The following is a 21,870-nucleotide window of genomic DNA, read 5'->3' as shown; positions in this document are numbered from 1 at the left end:
TTTGTTTCAGATTGGCAAATATAATGCATGATAAATAAAAGTATGAAAAGTTTATGTCATTTTGCAATAAGAGTTTTGCAATAAGTTCTGACATCAACTATTAATCACTGTCATCGTTGTTTTTTGTGTTTTGAGGAGGGGTGGTCAACTTAAAAATTTATTCAAACCCTTCACTTCTCTGTGTTCTTGAGTTGTTGGCTTGCAATGGACAGATCGAGGGAATAAAATTCTATCAATGGGCTTGAAATGCTCTTACAAAAAAAAAGATATTTTTAGATGAATAATAGTAACACCTTTCAAAATCTAGGAAACAATATGCTTCATAGAGGTACATGTACATCTGGTTTGTCGACATCATCAATGTACAATGTAGTATTCTAGACAATGTAGTATTTGAACTCAGAAGTAAACACATACCATGTTGGTACAGTACATGAATATGTAGCTCTAAAACAGGATAGGCAAGAATTGTACTCCTTTTCTTTTAGTTTTTATTTATATCTTGTAACTTCTGTTCCTTAACAAAAATGGAATTTACACATATCATGTGCCACAGTGCCAGTAATAAAATCAGTATGATCATCAAATGCAATTCAAATTTCAATAAACTATTGAATTTAAAATTAAACATTCTCCACATTATATTTCAGCCTCAGTTTAATGAAACGGGAGCATAACTTTGACCTTCGTTCACAACTTTTATAAGAGCATCATTATAGTAATCTACATGTAAAACAAAAAAAACTGAAAATGCATTCTTGTCCTACTTCAATGCAAGTCCTAAATACCTTTTAACAAATAAAATACTGCAGCAGGAAAAATAAATAATTTGTCAAGAAAGACAATAAAAAGAATAAAGTGAAATGGATCACATCTATAAATATTACATTCAGAGTTTGATGCATGCATTTTTTTTAACAGGTAACAAGCAGCAGGTGAGGTAGAGAAAATAATAGTTTCAAAATAAAACAAATGCAAAGAATTTGTATCACTACTTTGTACATTTAAGCTGAAAATAAAACTGACAGCAGGATGAGAAGCTGTTTATGAACTGCATACAGTGCCTGTGACTCCTGAAAACGGGCACAAGACAAACTTTAATGCAAACATTTTATGTTCAGTTCAGTTTCAATTGACAATGTGCAGTACAGTATAAAAATACTGACTTCTTTTTTAATGGAAATTACAGCCATAGACTTTTCTTTCTTTCTGAGCAATGTAGCCTGTGTGACCATGAGTGTAGGGGTAGGGGGGGCAAGGGAAAAACTCATTTAAGTGGTATAAAGTCAATGAGCAACGTGTACTAATAAATCTTTGCCTTAGTTAGGAAGTGTATCCCCCCCCCCCCCCATTTGATGGCATATGTCAATACCATCTACATGTATGTCAATACACAACTCCTTGAATTTACCATGTAGATTCTAAATCATTGTTGGTATTAATTTGAATTACGTATTAAGCAATTAATATTTATACAAAATTGCTCTAAAACATAAAACATAAACTTTACTAGAAATATTACACAAAAAATGAGTAATCCATCCTCATCTTAATTTCAGGCAGAATGCCAAAACGTGATCACTATGTTTCTTTTAATTAAGACAGTTGCATAAGAGTGTAATCGTACATGAACTGTACATGATATTTTACCTCACATGATTGTCTTCCTACAAGAGCTATATCTCTCCAACATACTGATGTGATTTTTAAAATGAAATTGAAACATTCCATTTATATCAAAAGCTTAAATTATCAAATTACAAATTATCCTTAATATTCCGTATCATAGCAACAGTAAAACTACTCTGTACTTTATTCACATTTACAACTCTAATACACATGGGGTTAAGATAGTTTCACATTTAATACACAGGTAGGCATTCCAATGAAATATACATCAAATTTATGAAAGGTTTAGGAAATTCAAAAAAATTTCAAAAATTTCCAAACAGCCCAATTTCAGAACCAGTTGAAAACAGAATTGCTACAATACTGAGTTTTATCATTTTGCATTTTGGTACTACAAGTGCAATTAACATTCATGAGTATACTGTTTTTTTTTTTATCAATGTGAAAATTCCCATACCTTTTGTACAGAGACCATCTGGTTCCAGCAGGCATAGGCGGCAGAAGCAGGGGGACGTGTCTCCCCCTAAATTTTAGGTGGGGGGGATGGTCCCCCCTAAATTTTTTTTTGATAACTTTTTTTTTTTTTTTTTTGCTTGTCAATTTTTTTCCTGCGTCCCCCCCAAATTCACGTGGCCCCCCCCCCTAAAAATTAGGTCGATGACCTTTTTTTTTTTTTTTTTTGCTTGTCAAAAATTCTTGGGGCGCTTGTCCCATTTTTTACAAGTGTCCATCCCAAAATTTCAGGTGGACACCCCCTAAATTTATTGGCTTCCGCCGCCAATGCCAGCCGGGAATGGGTTAACACAGGCAACCTTGCATTGCTCAGCTACATGCACTCACACAAGTTTGATTCATCAAAAATATCAAGTGGCAGTTACGTCTTTCCTGCTCTGTACATGTACATGACAAATTTTGAATAAATTTTAAAATATGAACCTACCTACATTTTATACAGTTATGCCCACTTATGTTAACCTAAAAGGCAATAAGGTACATGCAAAGAAGGTAGATATCGACGACTAAGGTATAAATACATACTTTTTTAGCACAAATACAGACCAACTATCCTATGGATGGTTCATGTTCAGTTGGAGCAAAAAGTAAAGACCTGGAATATTCCATGAAAATGCTCACTTTAAATAGGAAAATATGTTATATTTTGAGAAATTATTTATGCCACCAGGGCAACATGAATAATGATCAAACAATCATGGATATCTTGCCAATAGGACCACTGATACATGTTTATTCAGGTGAAAAATGTGCCTCATAAAAAAAAACGTTAAATGCTAAAACATTAAAAGGTAAAACATTCAAAATTATTGTATTTTTGCTCATCATTTCTCACCATAAACACTGAATATGAACTTTTCCATATGAGTAAAGCATTCAGTTTTGAATTTAAACCTAACTCCCCAAATAACACCGGTAACGGTTGCACATTTGTTTAAATTCTTCAAAATATTACTGTCAAGAGTTCAAAGTTCTTGGCAAGTGATCATTAACAGGGAATATACCATTTGTACATTACTCTTTGCTCCAATTGTATGTATTGCACAATTTTCATAAATCATTGTATAATACCAATATCATTTATTTCAATTCATATAACAGCAAACATTCCCATGGTTAAATCCAAACTGAACACTTTCATCTTTAATTATAAGCATTACACCACTTTAATAACTGACATTAGAATTGACACTACTTGCACATGTATGTGCAATACAAGATTATGACACAAAATACTAACACACAATATGCATTGTAATAATCATTAATAAGTACACATACATTGCAAAAACCTATGCATCAAAAATTAAATTAATCTTTTCATCTTTTTACAAGGCTTTTAAAAAATAATCATCAGACCTTTTAAAAGACATGTACCAAGAATATGCCAGGCAAAGTGACATGATACACATACATGTACTCCTGGCTTCAATTAAAAAAGGATAAGAATATACATGGAAGAAGCTCAGTCACAGGTATGTGGCATCTGGTCAGGCTAACTCACGATGCATACCAAATATGCACACAGTGTATGAATGACGCACACCAAATGTTAAATATAACTGGAGAATGCCTTTCTATTGAAGTTGATAAAAATGGAAATAATAAGAATGGACATGTACATCAGGAGACAAGCGTGATGCATTTCAAACTGTAAAATCGTCGCACGCACCACGAACCGTCCTCTGCGCAGATTCAGTGCGCTATCGCGCTTCGCGATTTCACTACGAACCGTCCTCTCTGTTAAGATGCGCACGTGGCGTAAATAAATCACTTCAATAAAATGTTAAGATACGAGATGAAACTTTGGAACCTGAACTATCGAAAAAAGACATGGGTAAATAATTTGCTCTCCTTGTAGGTGCATTTATTGCTGGTTTTAAAAAACCTTTTTTTAAATGAGTTCTCTGCAAAACTAACTTTCGCATCGAAGCGCGCAGAGAGGATGGTTTGTGGTGCGTGCGACAAAACGAAAGGGTACATGTACATTAGAATAATTCTGCAAGTTATTTCATGCACTGGATGGATGTACATGTACACACTATACAATACATCTGAAATGTGCCTTGGTATAAATAAGTCAAATTTACTTGACAGAACAAGTAGGCCCGAATTCACAAAGGTGGTTTTGAAAACCCAAGGTTGAGTCTATGGTTTACACTTAATTTAGTGCGTATCAGGCGTGTGTATAAAACATGTCCAATGCTGATGCGCGCATTTGTCACAGTGCGCAAAATTGACGCCTGTTACCATCATGGTTAGATACGCTACTTTATTCATGAGTCCACTCTTCAAACAGTGGACTCATGAATAAAAAAGCGTATCTAACCATGGTAACAGGCGTAAAATTTGCGCACTGTGACAAATGCGCGCATCAGCATTGGACATGTTTTATACACGTGCCCGATACGCACTTAATTAAGCGTAATTTATACAGGAAATCTGATAAACCATGGACTCATCCTTGGGTTTTCAAAACCACCTTTGTGCATTCGGGCCGTATGGTTTCAGAATGCAAATTGATAGCACTTTTGTCATGTACATTCAAACTGTATTATGTTTTCTTCCATCTGTTAAACACCATGAAGCACTACTTTCCTTCAGACCGCTGTACAGACTTAAATGGATGAATCGCTGGTTTTCTTTTTTTTCTAAATACATCACAAATTGGACTACGCTTTTGATTGCTTTTGAATGACAAGTACAGTAAGCTACAAAGTCTGAAATATCCAAAAATCTACACACACATAAATGTATTACATACTTTTCTTTTGAAGAAACGTGTCAGCTCGATGGCAAATTTGCTGAAGAAAATTACGATAGGAGTAACTGAATTAGAAAGCACCTTTAAACCAGAGTATTCATTTCATGGTGTCAGGTGTGTACATCTGGGATTTGGTTCTAGATGGATTTAGAAACCAAAATATGTACCAGTAGGCCTTTATTTTTTTCTTTTTACTTTAAAAAAAAAGAACTTTAGATTATTTGGAACAGTTTTGAATACAAAATTATTAGAACATCTATGGAATGTTTTAGTTGTCCATATATCTATTGAATTTTGGGGGCCAAACACAATTGCAAGTCTATATGTATAACCCCTGGTACCGGTATTCATTTCCTGTGCTTAAACAAAAATCTTCTTTTATAATTATTTTCTTTTTCTTTTTTTTGCATACAAACATCAAAAATATTACAGTATGTAAGTACTCACATTACCTATACAGCAATGAGCAGTGTACCATTTCTCATGTGGTTGTTATTTTCATTAGCAATTATTTATCTAGACGAAGCTATGACTAGGTAGATAGAAGGACTTACAGTTCCTTTAAGCCACTACATTGATAGTAGACCTACATGTACACACCAAAATAAATGTGTAGAAAAAAAAACCTAATACAGGTACAGTATGTACAAAACATAGCAAAATTATACTTTAATAGTATGCAGTGTTAACCATTTGTATAACTTGAATTCATGAACTGCCAAATTTCTAGATTTTGCTCTTCCAATCATATAAAAACATGTCTTCCAATATCAATACATACAGGCCTACATGTCATAGGAGAGATGCATAAATAGGAATTTGCATCTTCATCACACACACTGTCTAAGTTTCTATTACATGTAACTAGCATTTCATTACATAGAAGAATTCATAAAACATCCTTGACAAATTTACTACAGATTTTTCAATTAAGAAAAAAAAATATACTTTTTGTTTGATTTGATTTGCTTTATTTTTTTTTTAGGGGGGAGGGAATATACATGTATTTAATGCCAGCGTATATAGAGCCTTATCAATTCACTCCATTGTTCATTAAATATTATTCTGAATCTACTATTAAACATTACAATAAAGAATGCAATTTGAGAATTTTGCTACAAATGGTTAACACTGATTGCTCATGTTGGTACTACAATGAATGATTGTATGCACACAAGTATAATTTTAAAACAAATTATTGATTTTCTCGTAAATGACATAAAACATAAACATATTCTTAGCAGCATATCCTGGGTTTTTCCGTAGGTTCTTCTAGCCGCAACGTTTCCCGCGGCATTGCGAATCCACCCTTGATGCCGTCCCATCCCTCCCTGATGCACAGGTCACCTGCTTCCAATTTGGAATAGATCTCTTTTGCCATGACCGAGAAAGCTGCTTCGACGTTAGTGCAAGCCTTGGCTGAGGTTTCTATAAATTTCATCCCGTTGGCGAAAGCAAAGCGTTCGCCTTCTTCTCTATGTACCTCTCTCATATCCTCTCCCAAGTCCGTTTTGTGACCCACCACCATGTATGTTGTATTGTGGGGGTAGATAACGTTCTCCTGAGCTTCCAGCAGCCACTCCTGCAGATTCTCAAAACTTTGTCTGTTTGAAATGTCATAGACAAGCATCACACCTACCGAGTTCCTGTAATAGGATGTAGTTATTGATCTGCAGAAATGGAAACAAAGAACAAGAAATTAAAATACTTGAAATGGGACCAGACATTTCAGATTTTACTTTTTTCTCAAGACTTTATTAAGTTTTTAGCACCATTGGCATTAATAAGGCATGGCTTAATTAAACTAAAGTTTACTAAAAAAAAAAAAAAGCTACCCCCCAAAAAATACTTTCAAATTACAATCCATCACACTAATTTGTATTCTGCCTTAATTTACTTAATTGTGATTAGATCTAGGCCTAGCCCTAGATCTATATTCAATTTCTCAAAACTTCTTTGTTTTTCTGCCTTTCTTTCATCAGTCCGCTTAATGCCCATGAATCTTTTCATAATTTCTCATTAGGGCTAGGCCTAGATCTAGATCTATATTCTTGCCATAAAATACAATTACAAATGTAGGGTAGGGATTGTAGGCCTAATTGAATAATTCATGACTGTTAGAATTTTATAGATGTTGGCATTCTTTTTCAAAATGTACTCTCATTTAGTCTCAAGTCCCCAAGTCCCCAACCATCTACTTAATGTTACCTGAATCTTTCTTGTCCAGCTGTATCCCACAGCTGCAGCTTGACTCTGGTCTTCGGGTTTACATTCACCTCAATCAGCCTCGCGTAGAAGTCCACTCCCACCGTGGGGTCGGAGACCTCCACAAACTTCCCATCGCAGAAACGGCGCAGTAACGAACTCTTCCCCACAGTGGAATCCCCGACTAAAATCAACCGAAACTGATATTCCCAAATTACTTCTGGAGGCAATCCTGCTATATCTTCTGACGAGGCTGTCATAGCTGCATTGCTGTTACAATTTCAACGTGAAAACAGCAGAGAATTATGTCAAAAACTGAAATAACAGCGTTTTTCTACCTCACCACACGGCCGGCTTTCGCGTTTAACAAATCGCCCTTTAAAAATGACGACAATGTTCTTCCGGGTCACTTTTTGTTTTCTTCAATGGAAATACTACACTCGAAACGCTTCGTTAAAGTCTAACTTTCAGCAAAACGTGGGAGTGGTGGGGGTAAGAGAAAACAAAAGGGGAGGAAAGTTGGAGGATCAGGAAGATGAAAAAAATGAAAGGAAGGGCACACCGGGAGGGTACAGAAGAATAAGGAATAGAAAAGGATAAACAAAAAGAAAAAAAACTAGCAATGAAGACATGTAAATCATAGCGCAGTAGGGGGGACAAGGGGCTAGAAAATTTGACAAGCCCCCCCCTAAAAAAAGGTATCACCCCCAAATTTAAGGTCAATTCGACGAAAATAAATTTGACAGGCAAAAAAAAAAGAAAAAAAGGTTATCATCCCAAAAGTAAGGTCATCTCTCCTAAAATACATGTTTTATTTCGATTTTGAATGATGTATTTCTTACCATCATAAAAGACCACAAATAGTAGGGGGACATTTGATATTGTGTCACCCCCCCCCCCCCGACTGTTTTGAGTAGGGGGGACACGTCCCCCTGGGATTCCCCCCCCCCCCCCATGTTGGGCTCCCGTGGGGCTGCGGGCCGATCTCTGCACCGTCAGCTCTAGCAAGGGCGCCGGAAGCGGGGGGGGGGCAGGGGGGGCACTTGCCCCCCCCCCAATAAAATTTTGGGGGGGGCAAAACGAGATTTTGCCCCCCCCCCAATGTGCCCCCCTGAAAGTAGAAAAATGATAAATTATTTAAGGACAAAAGTAAACGATGAAGGCACTTTTCTGCCTAAAAATTGTCATTTCCATTGTCAAAAATGAAAAATTTTGCCCCTGACGGGGCAATTACATTATCACAGTAAGCCTCGCGTCTTTTGACGAACAGTTCCTCTGTGAAACATACCTTTGATAAGCCCCTTTTCCATCTTATTACAGTGTGATAACGTTTAACCTTTTAATGAATACATTTCAGACTAAAACCGAATGGCAAGCTAATTTTTTTAAATATCTAAACCTACAAATTATGAAAAAGATGGATATCTTCTTAGATAAATTATTTGATTTTATATATTTCGATCTAAAAAGTGAAAAAAAAATCAAGCACGTTTTGAAATAAAGAGATGGCTGTGTATTTATGCAAAGCGCGAGCGATTTTTTTATTTTTATACTATGACCCGAAAGTTTTCTCTTTTTTTCCCCATTATTCCCCTCCCTTCCATCATTCAACTTTCTTCCCGGTCCTATCTTTCTTCTTATTTTTCGCCTCACCTTCCGCCGCTTCGCCCCCTTGATGGCAGGAATTTTGTGTAAAAATGGAATATAAGTCTCGTTAATAGAGTGTCTAAAAACAAACTTTGGGGAATTAAACATAGTTAAAGTTCACTGTGAAGGATTAATCATAACTCATGAAAACTATTCTTTATACTGAGTACGCGAACAATGAAAATATTCTTATATTCCAAGTAAATTTGGAATAAAGGGAAAGTGAATTGGCTTAACAAAGGTATGATTTTACTGGGTATGGAACATTCTCGTCTAACCGTCTATGCACTAAATTTACTTATAAGTATCCATAGGCGATTTTCCTTTTTCGTCATTTTTATTAGTTATGAAATTGACAATGGCCATCGATGTCATAAATGTCATCACTCTTTGGTTGGCATATAGGGCTAGATGCGAGTTCGAGAATAGTTGGGCCGGTATGCCTTTTCTTTTCCTAACCAAGTTCTTAACAAAAACTATTTGTTTATATATATATTTCGAAATTCGAGGATACATGTGTATAATTTCGATTTTAAATTATGTATTTTTTCCATAATAAAAGAGCACAAATAGTAGGTTGACATTTGATATTATGTACCCCCTTTCCAAAATGGTAGGGGGGACGCGTCCCCCTGGGATTTCCGCCCATGGTGATGGGGGAGCTTTTGCATTTTCTAGAATAAAATTGAAAAATTCGTGCACACTTTTGGTGAATTTTGTGAATTTTGCCCTCTCGATCGGCGGCCCCCGGCTGCGTACGGTCATGTTTGTCATCTTAAAGTCTTTAAAAGGCCTATATTACATTGGTTTGAAACAATTGAGTTTGCAATAAGGCTCGTAATTTGCTGGAACTGCGACCCTGATCATGAAGAAACACCAGTCTGGGTCAGAAGGGAGGAAACAGAAGGAGCAAAAAGAACTCCAAGACTATTAATTCTCAAGAAATTTATTTTTGAATGCTCTTAGAAACGCAACTTTTACACTCAAATAGGGACCTTGTTCTTACCGTGGGGGGGGGGGGGTCCCACACCCTCTCCTGCTCGATCGCTTCCGTATCTCACGCTTTCAAAGATATTGTGCCCCCTTCGGGATTTTGCCCCCTCTAGAGTATGTCACACCCCCCCCCCTTCTCGGGAGTAGCAATCGGATAGCAATAGAGCTAGAGGACAGGAGAATGTAAAATGAAGAAAAAGTGGGACAAAAATATTAGTCTGCTAAAAAGCAACAAAATTGTGGGAATCAACGGTCCTCCCTCCCCCCAAACAAAAAATATTGGCAGTAAAGAAAATAAGTAAAGCGAGAAAGGAGATGCAATAAGATAAGACTTAGAAATAAAAGGAGGGAAGGAGAAAGAAATGAAACAGTGATGAAATTCAAAAGGATATTTAAGCAAACAAAAAGGAAAAAAGTGAAGAAAATAAGGAATTTCAGGTGAAGAAACTAAGGAAGGGGAACAACCAAAAAGCGAAACTTTCAGGCAGTAGCGGATCCAGGGAAGGGCGGGGGGCAAAGCCAGCCCGTGCCCCCCCCCCCCCCCCCCCGAGGCACAATTGAAATTTATAATGTAAAAATTCCGTTAGCAAGTGCCCTATTTTGCCATCTTATAGGTGGTGCCCTTTCTATCAGTGCCCTTTTTACCCAAGAAAAGTGTCCCTCACGAACATGTTCTATGCCCCTTTCACCTGAGAAGGACCCATTTTATTTCTGAGCAAGTGCTCCTTTGGCGCCCTGTCTCGACTCAGTTCCCCTGGGACTTCCATGTGCCCCTTTCACCTGAGAAGGATCCGTCTTATAACATTAGCAAGTGCCTTTTTGCCATGAGGTGCCCTTTCTCGTATCAGTGCCCCTTTTTACCTAAGAAAAGTGCCCACTCACACGAACGTGTTCTGTTCACCTGAGAAGGCCTTGTTTTATGTGTTAACGAATGACCCTCTGCCTTCCCATATGTGCCTGTAATTCTTCATATCAGATAAGATGTCCGAAAAAAAACACTCTTTTTCATGCCGATCATCAGCGCCCGGTTTCTTTCTTTAGCACCGCTCTGCTTCCTTCCTGCAAGTGAAAATTCCTGTACAAATTAAAAAAGTATTCATATAGGCCTATATCACTTCAACTCGTCCATTTATTAGCATACTTCTATTTCACCGAAAGAAAGATTAAGAAATATAATTACAGGACATCCGCCCTCCGCCCTCCCCCCCCCCTCATTTGCATTTTACATTGCTGATTCGCGCCTGCATAATTGTTGTTTTTTTTCATGACAAATAATCCATTAAACAAGCGAACATGCAATAATTAAATGGGGTAATGGCATGCCGGGGTAATTTCCCAGGGGTGCAGGAAAAGAATGGGAGGATATGCCAAAGTTGACTTAATTTATTCCTCAAGGCTCTTGTCCCCGTACCCCCCCCCCCCCCCGGTCGACTTCCCAATGTATAGACTCATCGCCAGTCACTCTTGTCGCGTAAATATGACCTAGGTACATGTACGGTGTATGTACCGGTACGTAGTTTATTAAATTAACTGTGCACAAATTAAATGTGCATGTGGTAATTTCACAGCAGTGTTGTTCTCTAACTATACACCAGCCATGGCTCTCGGAAACGATGTTCCGTACGTTAGTACTACTGAAGAAATTCATTCCAGCTGTTGGACTAAAACAAGAAAAATATTTTCACCTTTATTTACGATGTAAGTAAAACCATGAAAATTTTAATTTTAGATTTACCGGACTATCATTGAACCATCGTCAAGCCGCGGTGCACGAGTTCGCATCCTCACTCTTCAGGGCGCGGGCAGCAAGAGCATGCGCTGTGGCTGTGTGAGTGTCGTGCTACTGCTGTCCATAGTTGCCTGGCCGTGCCATGAGGGGCCTTGCGTACGTGCTGAAGAGAGTGTGCGTTTAAATTCGGGGTACAGGCTATTAATTCACGTGGATGTCGTGTGTGATGTCGGCTGCTTGCAGCACATGCTACAAATGCATTCCTGTATGACGTGACTGTGAAAAAAGTACTTTTCAGTTTTACTGTTTTAAAAGAAATATTCCCTTTGTAATTTGTGCATATTGTTTAATATTTCGGCATTGTCGTGATATTGGGAACCACCGTTCACTTCATACAGCAGCGCTTTATTCAGTCACACGCACGGTTCCCTATTTCCACCTCCATTCACTTTGTACACAAGTGCGCGTACACAAATCTACGAGTGGTTCCCAAAACCACGATTTGGCCAATATTTCCATCAATAAGACCCGCCAATATAGCCAGGCTACATATTTACCCCAGTCTCTGAACTTATGTCCCATCTCTTTTTTCTTTATCGATGTCTTATCATGCTTATCGAGTCAAATCAAGAACAAGATTTTTCTCATCCCAATAATGCAGGAGTTGGATCTATACCCTTGTCTTTTTGTACGAACCTCTTGTAGGTCTACGTCTAATTAGTTTAATAACTACATCTAACTCCCCCTCCTTTTTTTCTTTTGTCTCTGGACACTTTCTTCCTTTTTTATTTTTTTACTAGTATTAATAAGTATTAGGCCTATATATTTAATGTTAGTTCTATGCATCCCCATAGTTTACTGTTATTTTTTGTATGTCATTCATTGTTGAGGCCTGAGGGGGCTTATTTTACCACCTATGCTTTCTTATAGAATATAGTCTCCTCATGTTTCTCATTAATTAAGTTATGTTGTTCTTATAATGTTCATTTACATGCCTTCATTGGTTTTCTTTTCTTACTCTGCTTTTTTAATATGTTATCAATTTCGAAGTTTTGTATATTCTATTGTGCATGTTAAGAGAAAAAGACAAATAAATTTGAACTTGAACTCGGACAACAGAAAGCCAAAAAACTAAAGTAAACTAGTTAGTAGTGTAATTTAATTCACTTTCCCAGGCTTGGAATTGGAAAAGTAGTCTATCCAAAAAGTCCCAATTAACGAAGAATTCATGTCATGTTATTCTCTAACTTTGTGAGTTAAGTCTATCTTGTTTAAAAAGCTTGTGGCTTCTAACATATATTGTAGTAGACTAGGTAATTGAACGATGGACAGAGTGCATCACAGTGAGCAATTTCCCATCTTTTTCTCCTTTTTAGAGACATTTTAATAGTCCTTTCGAAAAACTGCTAAAAAAGACCCAGCAAACTTTGACCATTTAGTTTTGTCCAGTAGCTTTAAATGAAACTGTTTCAGAACCATGAAACACATATTTTGTCCATTATGCACAGCTTTGCTTACTTCACTGAAGTTACTGTGCCAAGGATCTTCTTCCGTTGAGTACAGTCCCGGGGGGGCCACTTACATTGACGAGTGGATACCATGCGCGACCAAAAAAACACGTAAAAAGGATGTCCTTTTCACGATAGGGCACGTTACGTACGTAACGTGAAAAGGGTGTCAAAAACACAAAAATAATGAAAAAAGGTATCTATTTCGCTAGGAAAATTACGTGTTTAGGGTCGAATTTGTGGGGATGAAAAACAAAATTAAAATGTTTTATAAAGGATGTCCTTTTTGCCCCAACACTACGTGTTTAGAGTCCTATTTGCGCGAGGTGTAGAAGGTGGGGTCGTACTAAACCAAATAAGGTAAAGCCGACAACCAAAGGACCAGTAACAATAAAACATTCCTGTACTTGTTTAGGGGTTCATTTCAGGGAATATTTGCCAAGAGTATCGTTTTGTTTCCAATACTTGTTAAGGGTAGGGTTTCACACGCCAATACTTGTTAAGGGGTGCATTTTCAGAATATGGAAATTACGTGTTAAGGGTGCTTTTCGAGACCCCATGGTCGCGCATGGTATCCACTCGTGAATGGAAGTGGCCCCCCCGGGAGTACAGTCCTCTATGCTTTCTTTGCTCCACCAAGATCTCTGATCTTAGTGGAGGAAGAACACAGGAGAGAGAGAGAGAGAGTAGCCATGATGATTCATAATTTTTAAGGCCACCACTAGAATTCACATAGGTAGTGAATAGGTAGTGTAGCACATTTTAGCTGGTTTGCGAAAACAAACTAACTCAGACACAGAAAGTTTATTTTTATCATTTTATTTTTCACCTGCTTATTCTATTCTTCTTTATTTAGCACTAGTTATCTTTATTACCCTGTTACTTACTACTTACGTTTGTGAATTGCAAGTTACTCACATCTCATTTTACTATAAAATCTTTCTGTTTGTTCATGGCAGATCTTTCCTGAAGGTTTTCCTTGGAGGCCAAGCGTTGTCCTTGCTCATCTGTGGCACAGGGGTCACCAGCCAGCTCCTGAACGACAATCATGGAATCAACGCCCCCACTACCCAGAGCTTTGCAAACTATCTTCTCCTGGCGCTGGTGTACTGCACCCTCTTGTGCCTGCGCAAGACCAGGGAGAAGAACTTTTACCACATCTTCACCAAGCGATGGTGGAAGTACATTCTGATAGCACTCGTAGATGTGGAAGCAAACTACTTGGTGGTGAAGGCGTACCAGTATACAACTCTTACGAGTGTACAGGTAGAAATACACCTTTTCATTGTGATGTCATGAAAATAAAAGAAGTAAAATATTTTCTATTATCACCCGTATCAGACATCTGAGCTGGTCATTTACAAAACCGTATTGCCCTACATTTTCTGAATATCGGGAAGGGTAGGTATATTGTTTGTATTTTCCTCGGTCTCAGTGCGCGTATTTACTTTGCATGCAGAGACGAAGCAAAATATACCTTTGTATTTTCCCTGGTCTCACATCCGGGAATTTGTGGATGCGTATAAAGAGATACGCTTCATAAGGATCCGCCCACCAACAATGTACGTCATAATAAAGACAACGCTGAATCCGGGCGCTTGCAAGTACGTCATAATGGTAAAGTGCAGAGCCTAGACCGATATTAACATGACACAACAGAACTCTATTTTTAAAAGAAATATCCCCATTATCATGATTTTTGCTCTAGATATCTGATTTGGATGATAATAAAAATATTGACTGGCTCTTCTTTCGGGGAACATCAAATATATTGCCCTTAAATGACCCATATTGCCCTCGTCTAAAGACTCGGGCCAATATGATTCATTTGCTGGCAATATATTTGATGTTCCCCTCAAGGCCAGTCAATATTATATAATTATTAAGTTTAGAGCAGCAGTGTGCTATTTTTGTCTAGCTCTGAAAATTTTCATATTGATGTAATGGTTGCAAGATTTATCAGGGACTCCATTTTAAGGGGAGCGAGAGCAATCACTCAGTACCGCTTGCCTTAATCCATTTTTGGTAGAGCGAGTTTTAGCTCACCTAAGTGAATTGATATTTTCTTTACATAAAATGATAAATGCAGAAAAACTTGAAATCAAGCAACATCATGCACTTTTGTATTGTTTGTACTTTCATGTATAATGTCTCTTCTGACATAACCTGAATGTAGAACGAGTGTCGGTCAATAATCAAACTGTTAGAGCCAACCTTGAAAACCTCATTCTCAGTTAAGGTTTATTAATAACAAGCAAAAACATTTAAGCAATAACACACATTTAAAATGAGGTGAATATTGCATATATTCAGGTCATCTGTTTTTTGTCTCCTTTGGTTGTGGGTTGTAATTTAGTGTACATTCATCCATCCATTTTGAAATCGGACAAAAAAGCTCTCTAAGTACCGGTATGTCAAAGAAGAGCTTCTTGCAGTGCTTCCCTACCACTCCCTTTTATAAAAGTTTTAGTAGAGCTTTTTATTGCTCCCCTCATAATTATAAAACTGAGCCCTGATTTATTATTGTATTCTTACTATTTTGCAAAAAGCCTTTTCTCCATTTATCTTACCATAATTTAATATTTCATATTGATTATCCAAATTGAAACCAGGCTCAGATTTACGAGGTGCAGGTTTAACTGCTTTAGCATCTCCATTACAAAGATAAGGGAAGGATGATGCTTTACTTGCAGACAATTTATATCAATTATTTTGATTACTCTGATTATACCACTGTATGATGATTATTATTCCTTTTCTAGCTGTTGGATTGTATCACCATACCTGTGGTAATCTTACTGTCGTTCCTCATCCTGCGTACTCGCTATCGCATCATTCACATTGCTGGTGTGGTAACATGCATTGCTGGCCTTGGGGCTCTCATTGGAGCTGATGTACTGTCAGGCAGAGCTGGTGGTAAGCCAATTTTCATTAACACAACGGCTTGGATAGCCAATCGTGTAAAAATTTGACTTCGCATTTGGTGCTCAATTCATTAATACTGTACTTGTTTGGGAGTAATAATGAGTAAAATACTTTACTTTTTGATAAGTGTTTGGATAAAGACCATAGTAAATATAAGAAATATATAATCTTCACAAAATCATGACTGTTTGGCTTCTCATAATTTTGGCATTGACTTACCTCGGTCTAAGTTAAACCGGACTTGGTCATTGTGTTTTTCATTTACAATGTCCACTGATTTCATTACATTTTAAAGTAAATGATTTTTTTGCTTTTCTTTAATGAGTCAATTAAGGGTCACACGGGGTAATAAATTCTAAAAATCAATTTTGTTATTCAACATTCTCTGGCTATGAACCTCTGCTATTGTCTATAGATGGGTTGATACTTGATCAAATTTTCCAGAAAATTATATGTAGAAAATGTATTTTAATGAGAATTCATCTTTATGCTGATAAATCTCTGGAATGGCATCTGGGAGAAATAAAATAGGGTAGAAATAGCAGAGAATATCTAGACGGATTTCATGAAGCAGCTTGTAAGTGACTTTCACTAACAGCTGTTGTAAACTACTGAAATTCTTGCGTCTGATTTGCTGATAGCAAAGTCATGAATGAAAGTACAAGCAAAATGATTTATGAAACTGACTGCATGTTACAGTTATTCCAGGTTCAAGAATATTTTAATATTTCCAGAGGGAGATATTAAAGATGACAGGGCAGACAGGTGGCCGTTCCAAAGAATTCCTGGACAAAGCAATAAAATGGAACACAGTATATGCATTGGTATCCATTTAAATGCTTCAGCTGCACAGGCAACTGTCCTGTTTTTAGGGCCCAAATAAATATATGCAATAAATTTTTACCCCACACATTGTGGATTGGTTTCTGGTCATGCCCTAGTTGAAAAAAGATGTGCTTGCAACAGTGATCTTAACATTTGCAATTACATGTAGGTCACAGATCTTGTATTTGTTGTTTTCATCAAAGAACAGGAGTTCCTAACCATGAGTTGTGATAAGAAGTGTGTGAAGCTGTATTTGCATTTTTTGGCATAAATTTAATCACCATTTATCTTCATACTGTATATAGGGAGGTGGGGAGAGGGGCGGTTTCAGAGGTTAGAATTTGCAAGTGTGTTGACCCCATGTATAAGTCACAGAGCCCTCTCAACTCTGCTACAGACTTTGGGGAGTTTTACTAGTGAACTCACTTGAGATAGTGATGAAGCCAAGTGGTATTGCTTTTGCCATGAAAGAAAAAGCAAGCTCAAAAAATGAAATAGCGAGGTAAATTAGTATGACTTGATTATTGTACATTTTCTTTGCATATACATTGTATTTTTTAAATCGTATCTTTTTAGGTGAATTGTAGGTTTTAAATCCATCTCTTTTTACTTGATTTTTTTTTAATTTGCAGATGGCACAGCTCAGAACAAGCTATTGGGTGACATTTTTTGTTTGCTCGGAGCAAGTCTTTATGGTGTCTCCAATGTAGCACAGGAGTATGTGGTCCGTCAGTACACACGGACAGAATTCTTGGGCATGGTCGGACTCTTTGGGACATTTGTATCTGGAATACAACTGTGAGTAGTAGGATGATTTGTTTATTTATGATTTCAAAATCATTTTTGGCTGCTAGTATTTTTATTTTGGCAGTCCAACATTTTCGGTGGTGTTTTCTGTTATTTTCATTGTTATTGATCACTCTGTTTTTATAATTATATAATTAATGTAGATAATGATGATATTTCCTCTCCTTTCTCCCCCTGCCTGTCTCGTCCCCTCCCTTTTCACTGATATGTCTATCACTCTCCTTTTGCTCTTTTTCTCTAAGTTCCTCATGAGTTAGAGACTATCTGTTGACAAAGACATCTCACTTTCCATATTCTTATCTTAATGTTTCACTATTCTTTATGGCAATATAGAAGGTAAAGTTGGGATTGGCATTTTAAGTTGAAGGATTACTTCAGTTTATTTTGAAGTGTAATGTTCTTTACTGAAATTCCACAGCTTGTGATTTTGCGCAATTTTCCTACAATGTGTACTTTGTGACTTTGTCATTTGTGAACTACATGTACCATTTACCCAAATCATAAAATCCTTTTTATAATCTTTATTGCTGTATCTTATCATTTAGTCAGCTATAAAATGTTTGAGTTAGAGAAGGTTCATTGTACTCGATTCTATTACATGTTTTATAACCTTTATTTTAAAGGTAAAGGTTAGATTAGGGGAGCGTTAGAATTCGTAACATAGATCAGGTTTTGAATGTAAATTTCTGTTATGGTTTCATTGTTGCAGATTGAATAGTCTGTCTCTATAAAAATCTTGTCTTCAATAGTACATGGATTTATAGAAATATGACAGAAATTGAGAAATTCAATCCTATCCCAATGAAATTCCCCTTATATCACTCACACACAAGACTCATGTCCTGTAAATATATGTTGTAAAGCATACTAAAAATTTTAGGTTATGCTAGGACTATATGAAGATGATAGTTATGGAACCACGTTATAATGTCCTTTGCACACCAACTTGCCTCCCCCACCCCTCCTCCTCCTCCATCCCATTCCACAGAACACTCTTAACATGGGCATAATAGAGTTTGATAAATGAATGGGACATTGCAGGGAACTTTACACTGTATGCTTACATGTAGTTCCAACAAATAATTTAATCATTAGTATTTCATTGATATCAGTTCAAGGCAGATTCATTGATGCATTTGAACTCAATTTTCTTGCAACAGCCCATCATACTTGATTATTGAACTTGCGCTTGGTTTGCGATTGAACTTAGTTACTGCAACATCTCATCTGCTCCTGCTAACATGTACATGTATGCTATTGTATATGTTAATGATGTTACAATGTGCATGTATACACTGAATAAGTAGGAGGGAGGGATAGGTGACAATGAGAAAAACAAGGAAATAAGACTTTATAAGAGTTTGCATTGATGACTAGAGTCTTTTGTGTTGTTTGTATAGGAGGCAATTTGGGTTTCATTGTATGCTTGAGTGACTTCTAATGGAGAACCTTGACAGAAATTCAATTCTTTTAGGTGACTCAGACTCCCCACTAATTGGTGCTGAATATCACCCTGTATGGCAGTCTCAATTCACATTGTTATCATGTTGAATGGAATAAAATAGATATTAGTGGCTTAAATGGAGTGTAGTGAGAAAACTTGCATTCTTGAAGGTACATGTAGGAGATTCCCAAGCAATGCGTGTCATTGTGAGGGGATCAGTAAATCAAAGAGAATTGTTCTGCAGTTTATGCTCAGTGATGGTATCATTACCATCCTTTCATGCATGACCCTTCATGGTAATGCCCTCCTACTTGTTTTCTTTTTTTTTCATTCTCATTCCCTGTATACTGTAGTGCCAATGCCAGTAAACAATAGAGGGTATTTGGCTTTGCCTGGAAATGAAGTGGGTTTTTTTAAGAGCAGAGTGTAAATAACAATAATGCCTTAAAGCTTACAGTGCTTTAATCTGTAAGCGCTTGAAATAAGTAGTTACAAAGTTATGATAACATATTAACATAAACATATATGAAGAATTAAAGTAAACAATATGAGCTGTCCAATCAAAGTTCATTTCAGGATGAAGAGATATACTTTTTTAAATGATTCAATAAAACAATGCTCAAGTACATGTTATCATTCATTTTTGATTGAAAATGTGTTCACTTTCCCATTTTGAATTAAAGACAGAGCTACATGTACGTGTTCTTGCAAAAAAAAATGGTGTGTGCACAAGAATGTTAAACATATAGAGAATGTTTGAGAATTCTAATGATATTGCTGGCCAAGATTAATTGGATCAATTACAAGTCTTTGTCAGACTTTCTTGTCAAGGAGAGATGGCAAATCAGGTGGAAATCAATGTAGAAGTGCTTGAGCATCTGCTAAAAAAAAATCCAGATGCAAGCACTGGTATCCACAGTACACGTTTACGAACATCCAGCCATTTCATTCATTTCATTTATTTGACCATCTAAAAACAGAGTACATGAACATCATAAAATAAGTATAATACAAATCAATCATTGACAAACAAGATACAATTTAAAAATGGCCAGGACCCAAAAGAAGCAAAACTGCTTATAAGCTGGGCCCTACATAAAAAATACATGTAAAATATTAAGAGTATAGTTTGCACACATACACACACACACACAGAATAGCCATAAACTTTAAAGCGAGCTCCTTTCTATTCTTGTTCATTTTCTCTGTCATTTCAGGGTGGCCCTTGAGCGTCAAGAACTCGCCACCTTCTCCTGGAACATTGAGGCGATCCTGTTGCTCCTAGCCTTTGCAGCGTGTATGTTCTGTCTCTATTCTCTCTTCCCTGTGGTCATCAAGTGGAGTAGTGCCACAGTGGTCAACCTGTCCATCTTGACAGCTGATATGTACACCTTGTTCATCGGGCTCTTCGTGTTCCATTTTGTGGTAAGATATTTTGAGTAGTCGCCAAGTGGAGGCCCGACCTTGGATGTGATTACGCTCAGTTTGCCAAGGCATTTTAGGCATTTTTAATCATGTATTAAAGCATAGTTGATGCTTTTATCTATTTATCTACAATGCGGATATAGATGAACTGAAAATCCTTCCCAAAATGTGTGTTTCATATAAGCACTTCTTGAATACATGGTTTCTTGAAAGCTTCAATTCTACATCTTTAACAAATGTTCATTTTAGAATTAAGAAAACGCATTATTATCATTATTGTTTTATTCAATTACCCATAGAAATAAAAAAAATACATTCATGCATATACATATCAAAAAGAAATAGATTGATTATTGTGGCATGTGGATCTTTCCTTTTGATTAGAGCTATGTTTACCCTCCTCAACATGTAGTCTTAAAGTCTCTCTTATATTTTCCTCTTCTAGTTTTCTGGGCTGTATCTCTTTGGCTTTGGCCTCATCTTCACTGGAGTGATCATCTACTCTCTCAAACCAACAAAGGATGCTCCTTCGGGACCAAGGTCATACAGTCTATTCCACAACAATCAGTCATCGGAAAACATCACCCGCATCAGCATCCGCGATGATGACGATACCGCCGAAGGGACGACAACGACCTTGACGGATGGTGTCGACATTGAAAGTGCAGCGCCGAGGGATGACGATACCGAGCAGTTACATAAAGAATTTAGCAAGAGTCTCAATGGTGATTCGAACTGAAGGAGAAGGTAACCTCACTCGCTTAGAGGTTGCCTTTTTTTGCTTGTATTCTTTTTGTAAGTTATTATTGAATTTGTAAGAAAATTATTCCGTCTCTGCTTCGGCCGGCGCGGCTGGATTTTGACTATGGAAAGGTGCAAGGTTTCATGGACATGGAATTGGAATGAACTCCTCTGTCAAAGCAAGATCTGCAATGAATCCATAAGCTGTGTATCATCCGCTGAGGGGAAATCTGTGTAAGTGCCGATGTAATAAGAAAGCAGATCTTTGCAGGAGAAACATTCTCTCTATGTATCTACATGTGATCATCTACCTGATACAAAATTTCCATTGGTGGGACAAAGACTTAAAGACAGCAAAGTAATATTGCATTTGGTTGCTTCAGTGATTGGAAATGCCGGACTGTTGGGCCAAAAGGCAGCCATGCTGTATATAAAAGCATCTGGGTCCCTTTTACCACTTGAGTTCAATTTTGTTCACTGTGGTACATACTGTAGTTATAGATTGCTTCATAACATTAATCACATTACCTTATTAATTTGCTTGAATGATACATGTATTTGCTCCATACAACTTCTTTCACATCTTTTCTGCCGAAAGGATTCATTCGAAAAGTCAATAATCGAAGCGTATGATATCACTTACAATGACTGTACAAACCCAGTGCACTATGAAGCAATATGTAGGAAGTTCTATTTTTGACTAACCGCTGGGAGA

At 37.0% G+C, this 21,870-nt stretch overlaps 2 protein-coding genes across 2 annotated transcripts; one reads left to right on the top strand and one right to left on the bottom strand.

Moving 5' to 3' along the window:
* Positions 1–5,893: 5,893 nt before the first annotated feature.
* Positions 5,894–7,515, bottom strand: LOC121414026 (ras-related protein Rab-39B-like). The gene is made up of 2 exons (XM_041607064.1): positions 7,115–7,515; positions 5,894–6,576 (listed from the first exon to the last, which is right to left on the bottom strand). Exons 1-2 carry the CDS (start codon positions 7,369–7,371, stop codon positions 6,144–6,146), a joined length of 690 nt encoding a protein of 229 aa, XP_041462998.1. The 5' UTR covers positions 7,372–7,515; the 3' UTR covers positions 5,894–6,143.
* A 3,830-nt stretch (positions 7,516–11,345) lies between these two features.
* On the top strand, positions 11,346–21,821 carry LOC121414025 (solute carrier family 35 member F2-like). Its single transcript, XM_041607063.1, has 6 exons — positions 11,346–11,449; positions 13,948–14,254; positions 15,751–15,904; positions 17,371–17,536; positions 20,207–20,414; positions 20,860–21,821. The coding sequence occupies exons 1-6, from the start codon at positions 11,349–11,351 to the stop codon at positions 21,151–21,153; spliced, it is 1,230 nt and encodes a 409-aa protein (XP_041462997.1). The 5' UTR covers positions 11,346–11,348; the 3' UTR covers positions 21,154–21,821.
* Positions 21,822–21,870: the final 49 nt, after the last annotated feature.

Source organism: Lytechinus variegatus, chromosome 4, assembly GCF_018143015.1.
Source record: "Lytechinus variegatus isolate NC3 chromosome 4, Lvar_3.0, whole genome shotgun sequence".
NCBI classification, from domain to species: domain Eukaryota; kingdom Metazoa; phylum Echinodermata; class Echinoidea; order Temnopleuroida; family Toxopneustidae; genus Lytechinus; species Lytechinus variegatus.
This window is presented reverse-complemented; position numbering and strand designations above follow the sequence as displayed.

What these genes read in the sequence shown, in the direction of transcription:
- LOC121414025 (XM_041607063.1), top strand. Translation starts at nt 11,349, where the DNA reads ATGGCTCTCGGAAACGATGTTCCGTACGTTAGTACTACTGAAGAAATT. An exon ending in ACTGTCAGGCAGAGCTGGTG is followed by an intron (nt 15,905 to 17,370) that starts GTAAGCCAATTT and finishes TTTAATTTGCAG; the next exon opens with ATGGCACAGCTCAGAACAAG. An exon ending in TTTGTATCTGGAATACAACT is followed by an intron (nt 17,537 to 20,206) that starts GTGAGTAGTAGG and finishes CTGTCATTTCAG; the next exon opens with GGTGGCCCTTGAGCGTCAAG.
- LOC121414026 (XM_041607064.1), bottom strand. Translation starts at nt 7,371, where the DNA reads ATGACAGCCTCGTCAGAAGATATAGCAGGATTGCCTCCAGAAGTAATT. An exon ending in GCTGGACAAGAAAGATTCAG is followed by an intron (nt 6,577 to 7,114) that starts GTAACATTAAGT and finishes CCATTTCTGCAG; the next exon opens with ATCAATAACTACATCCTATT.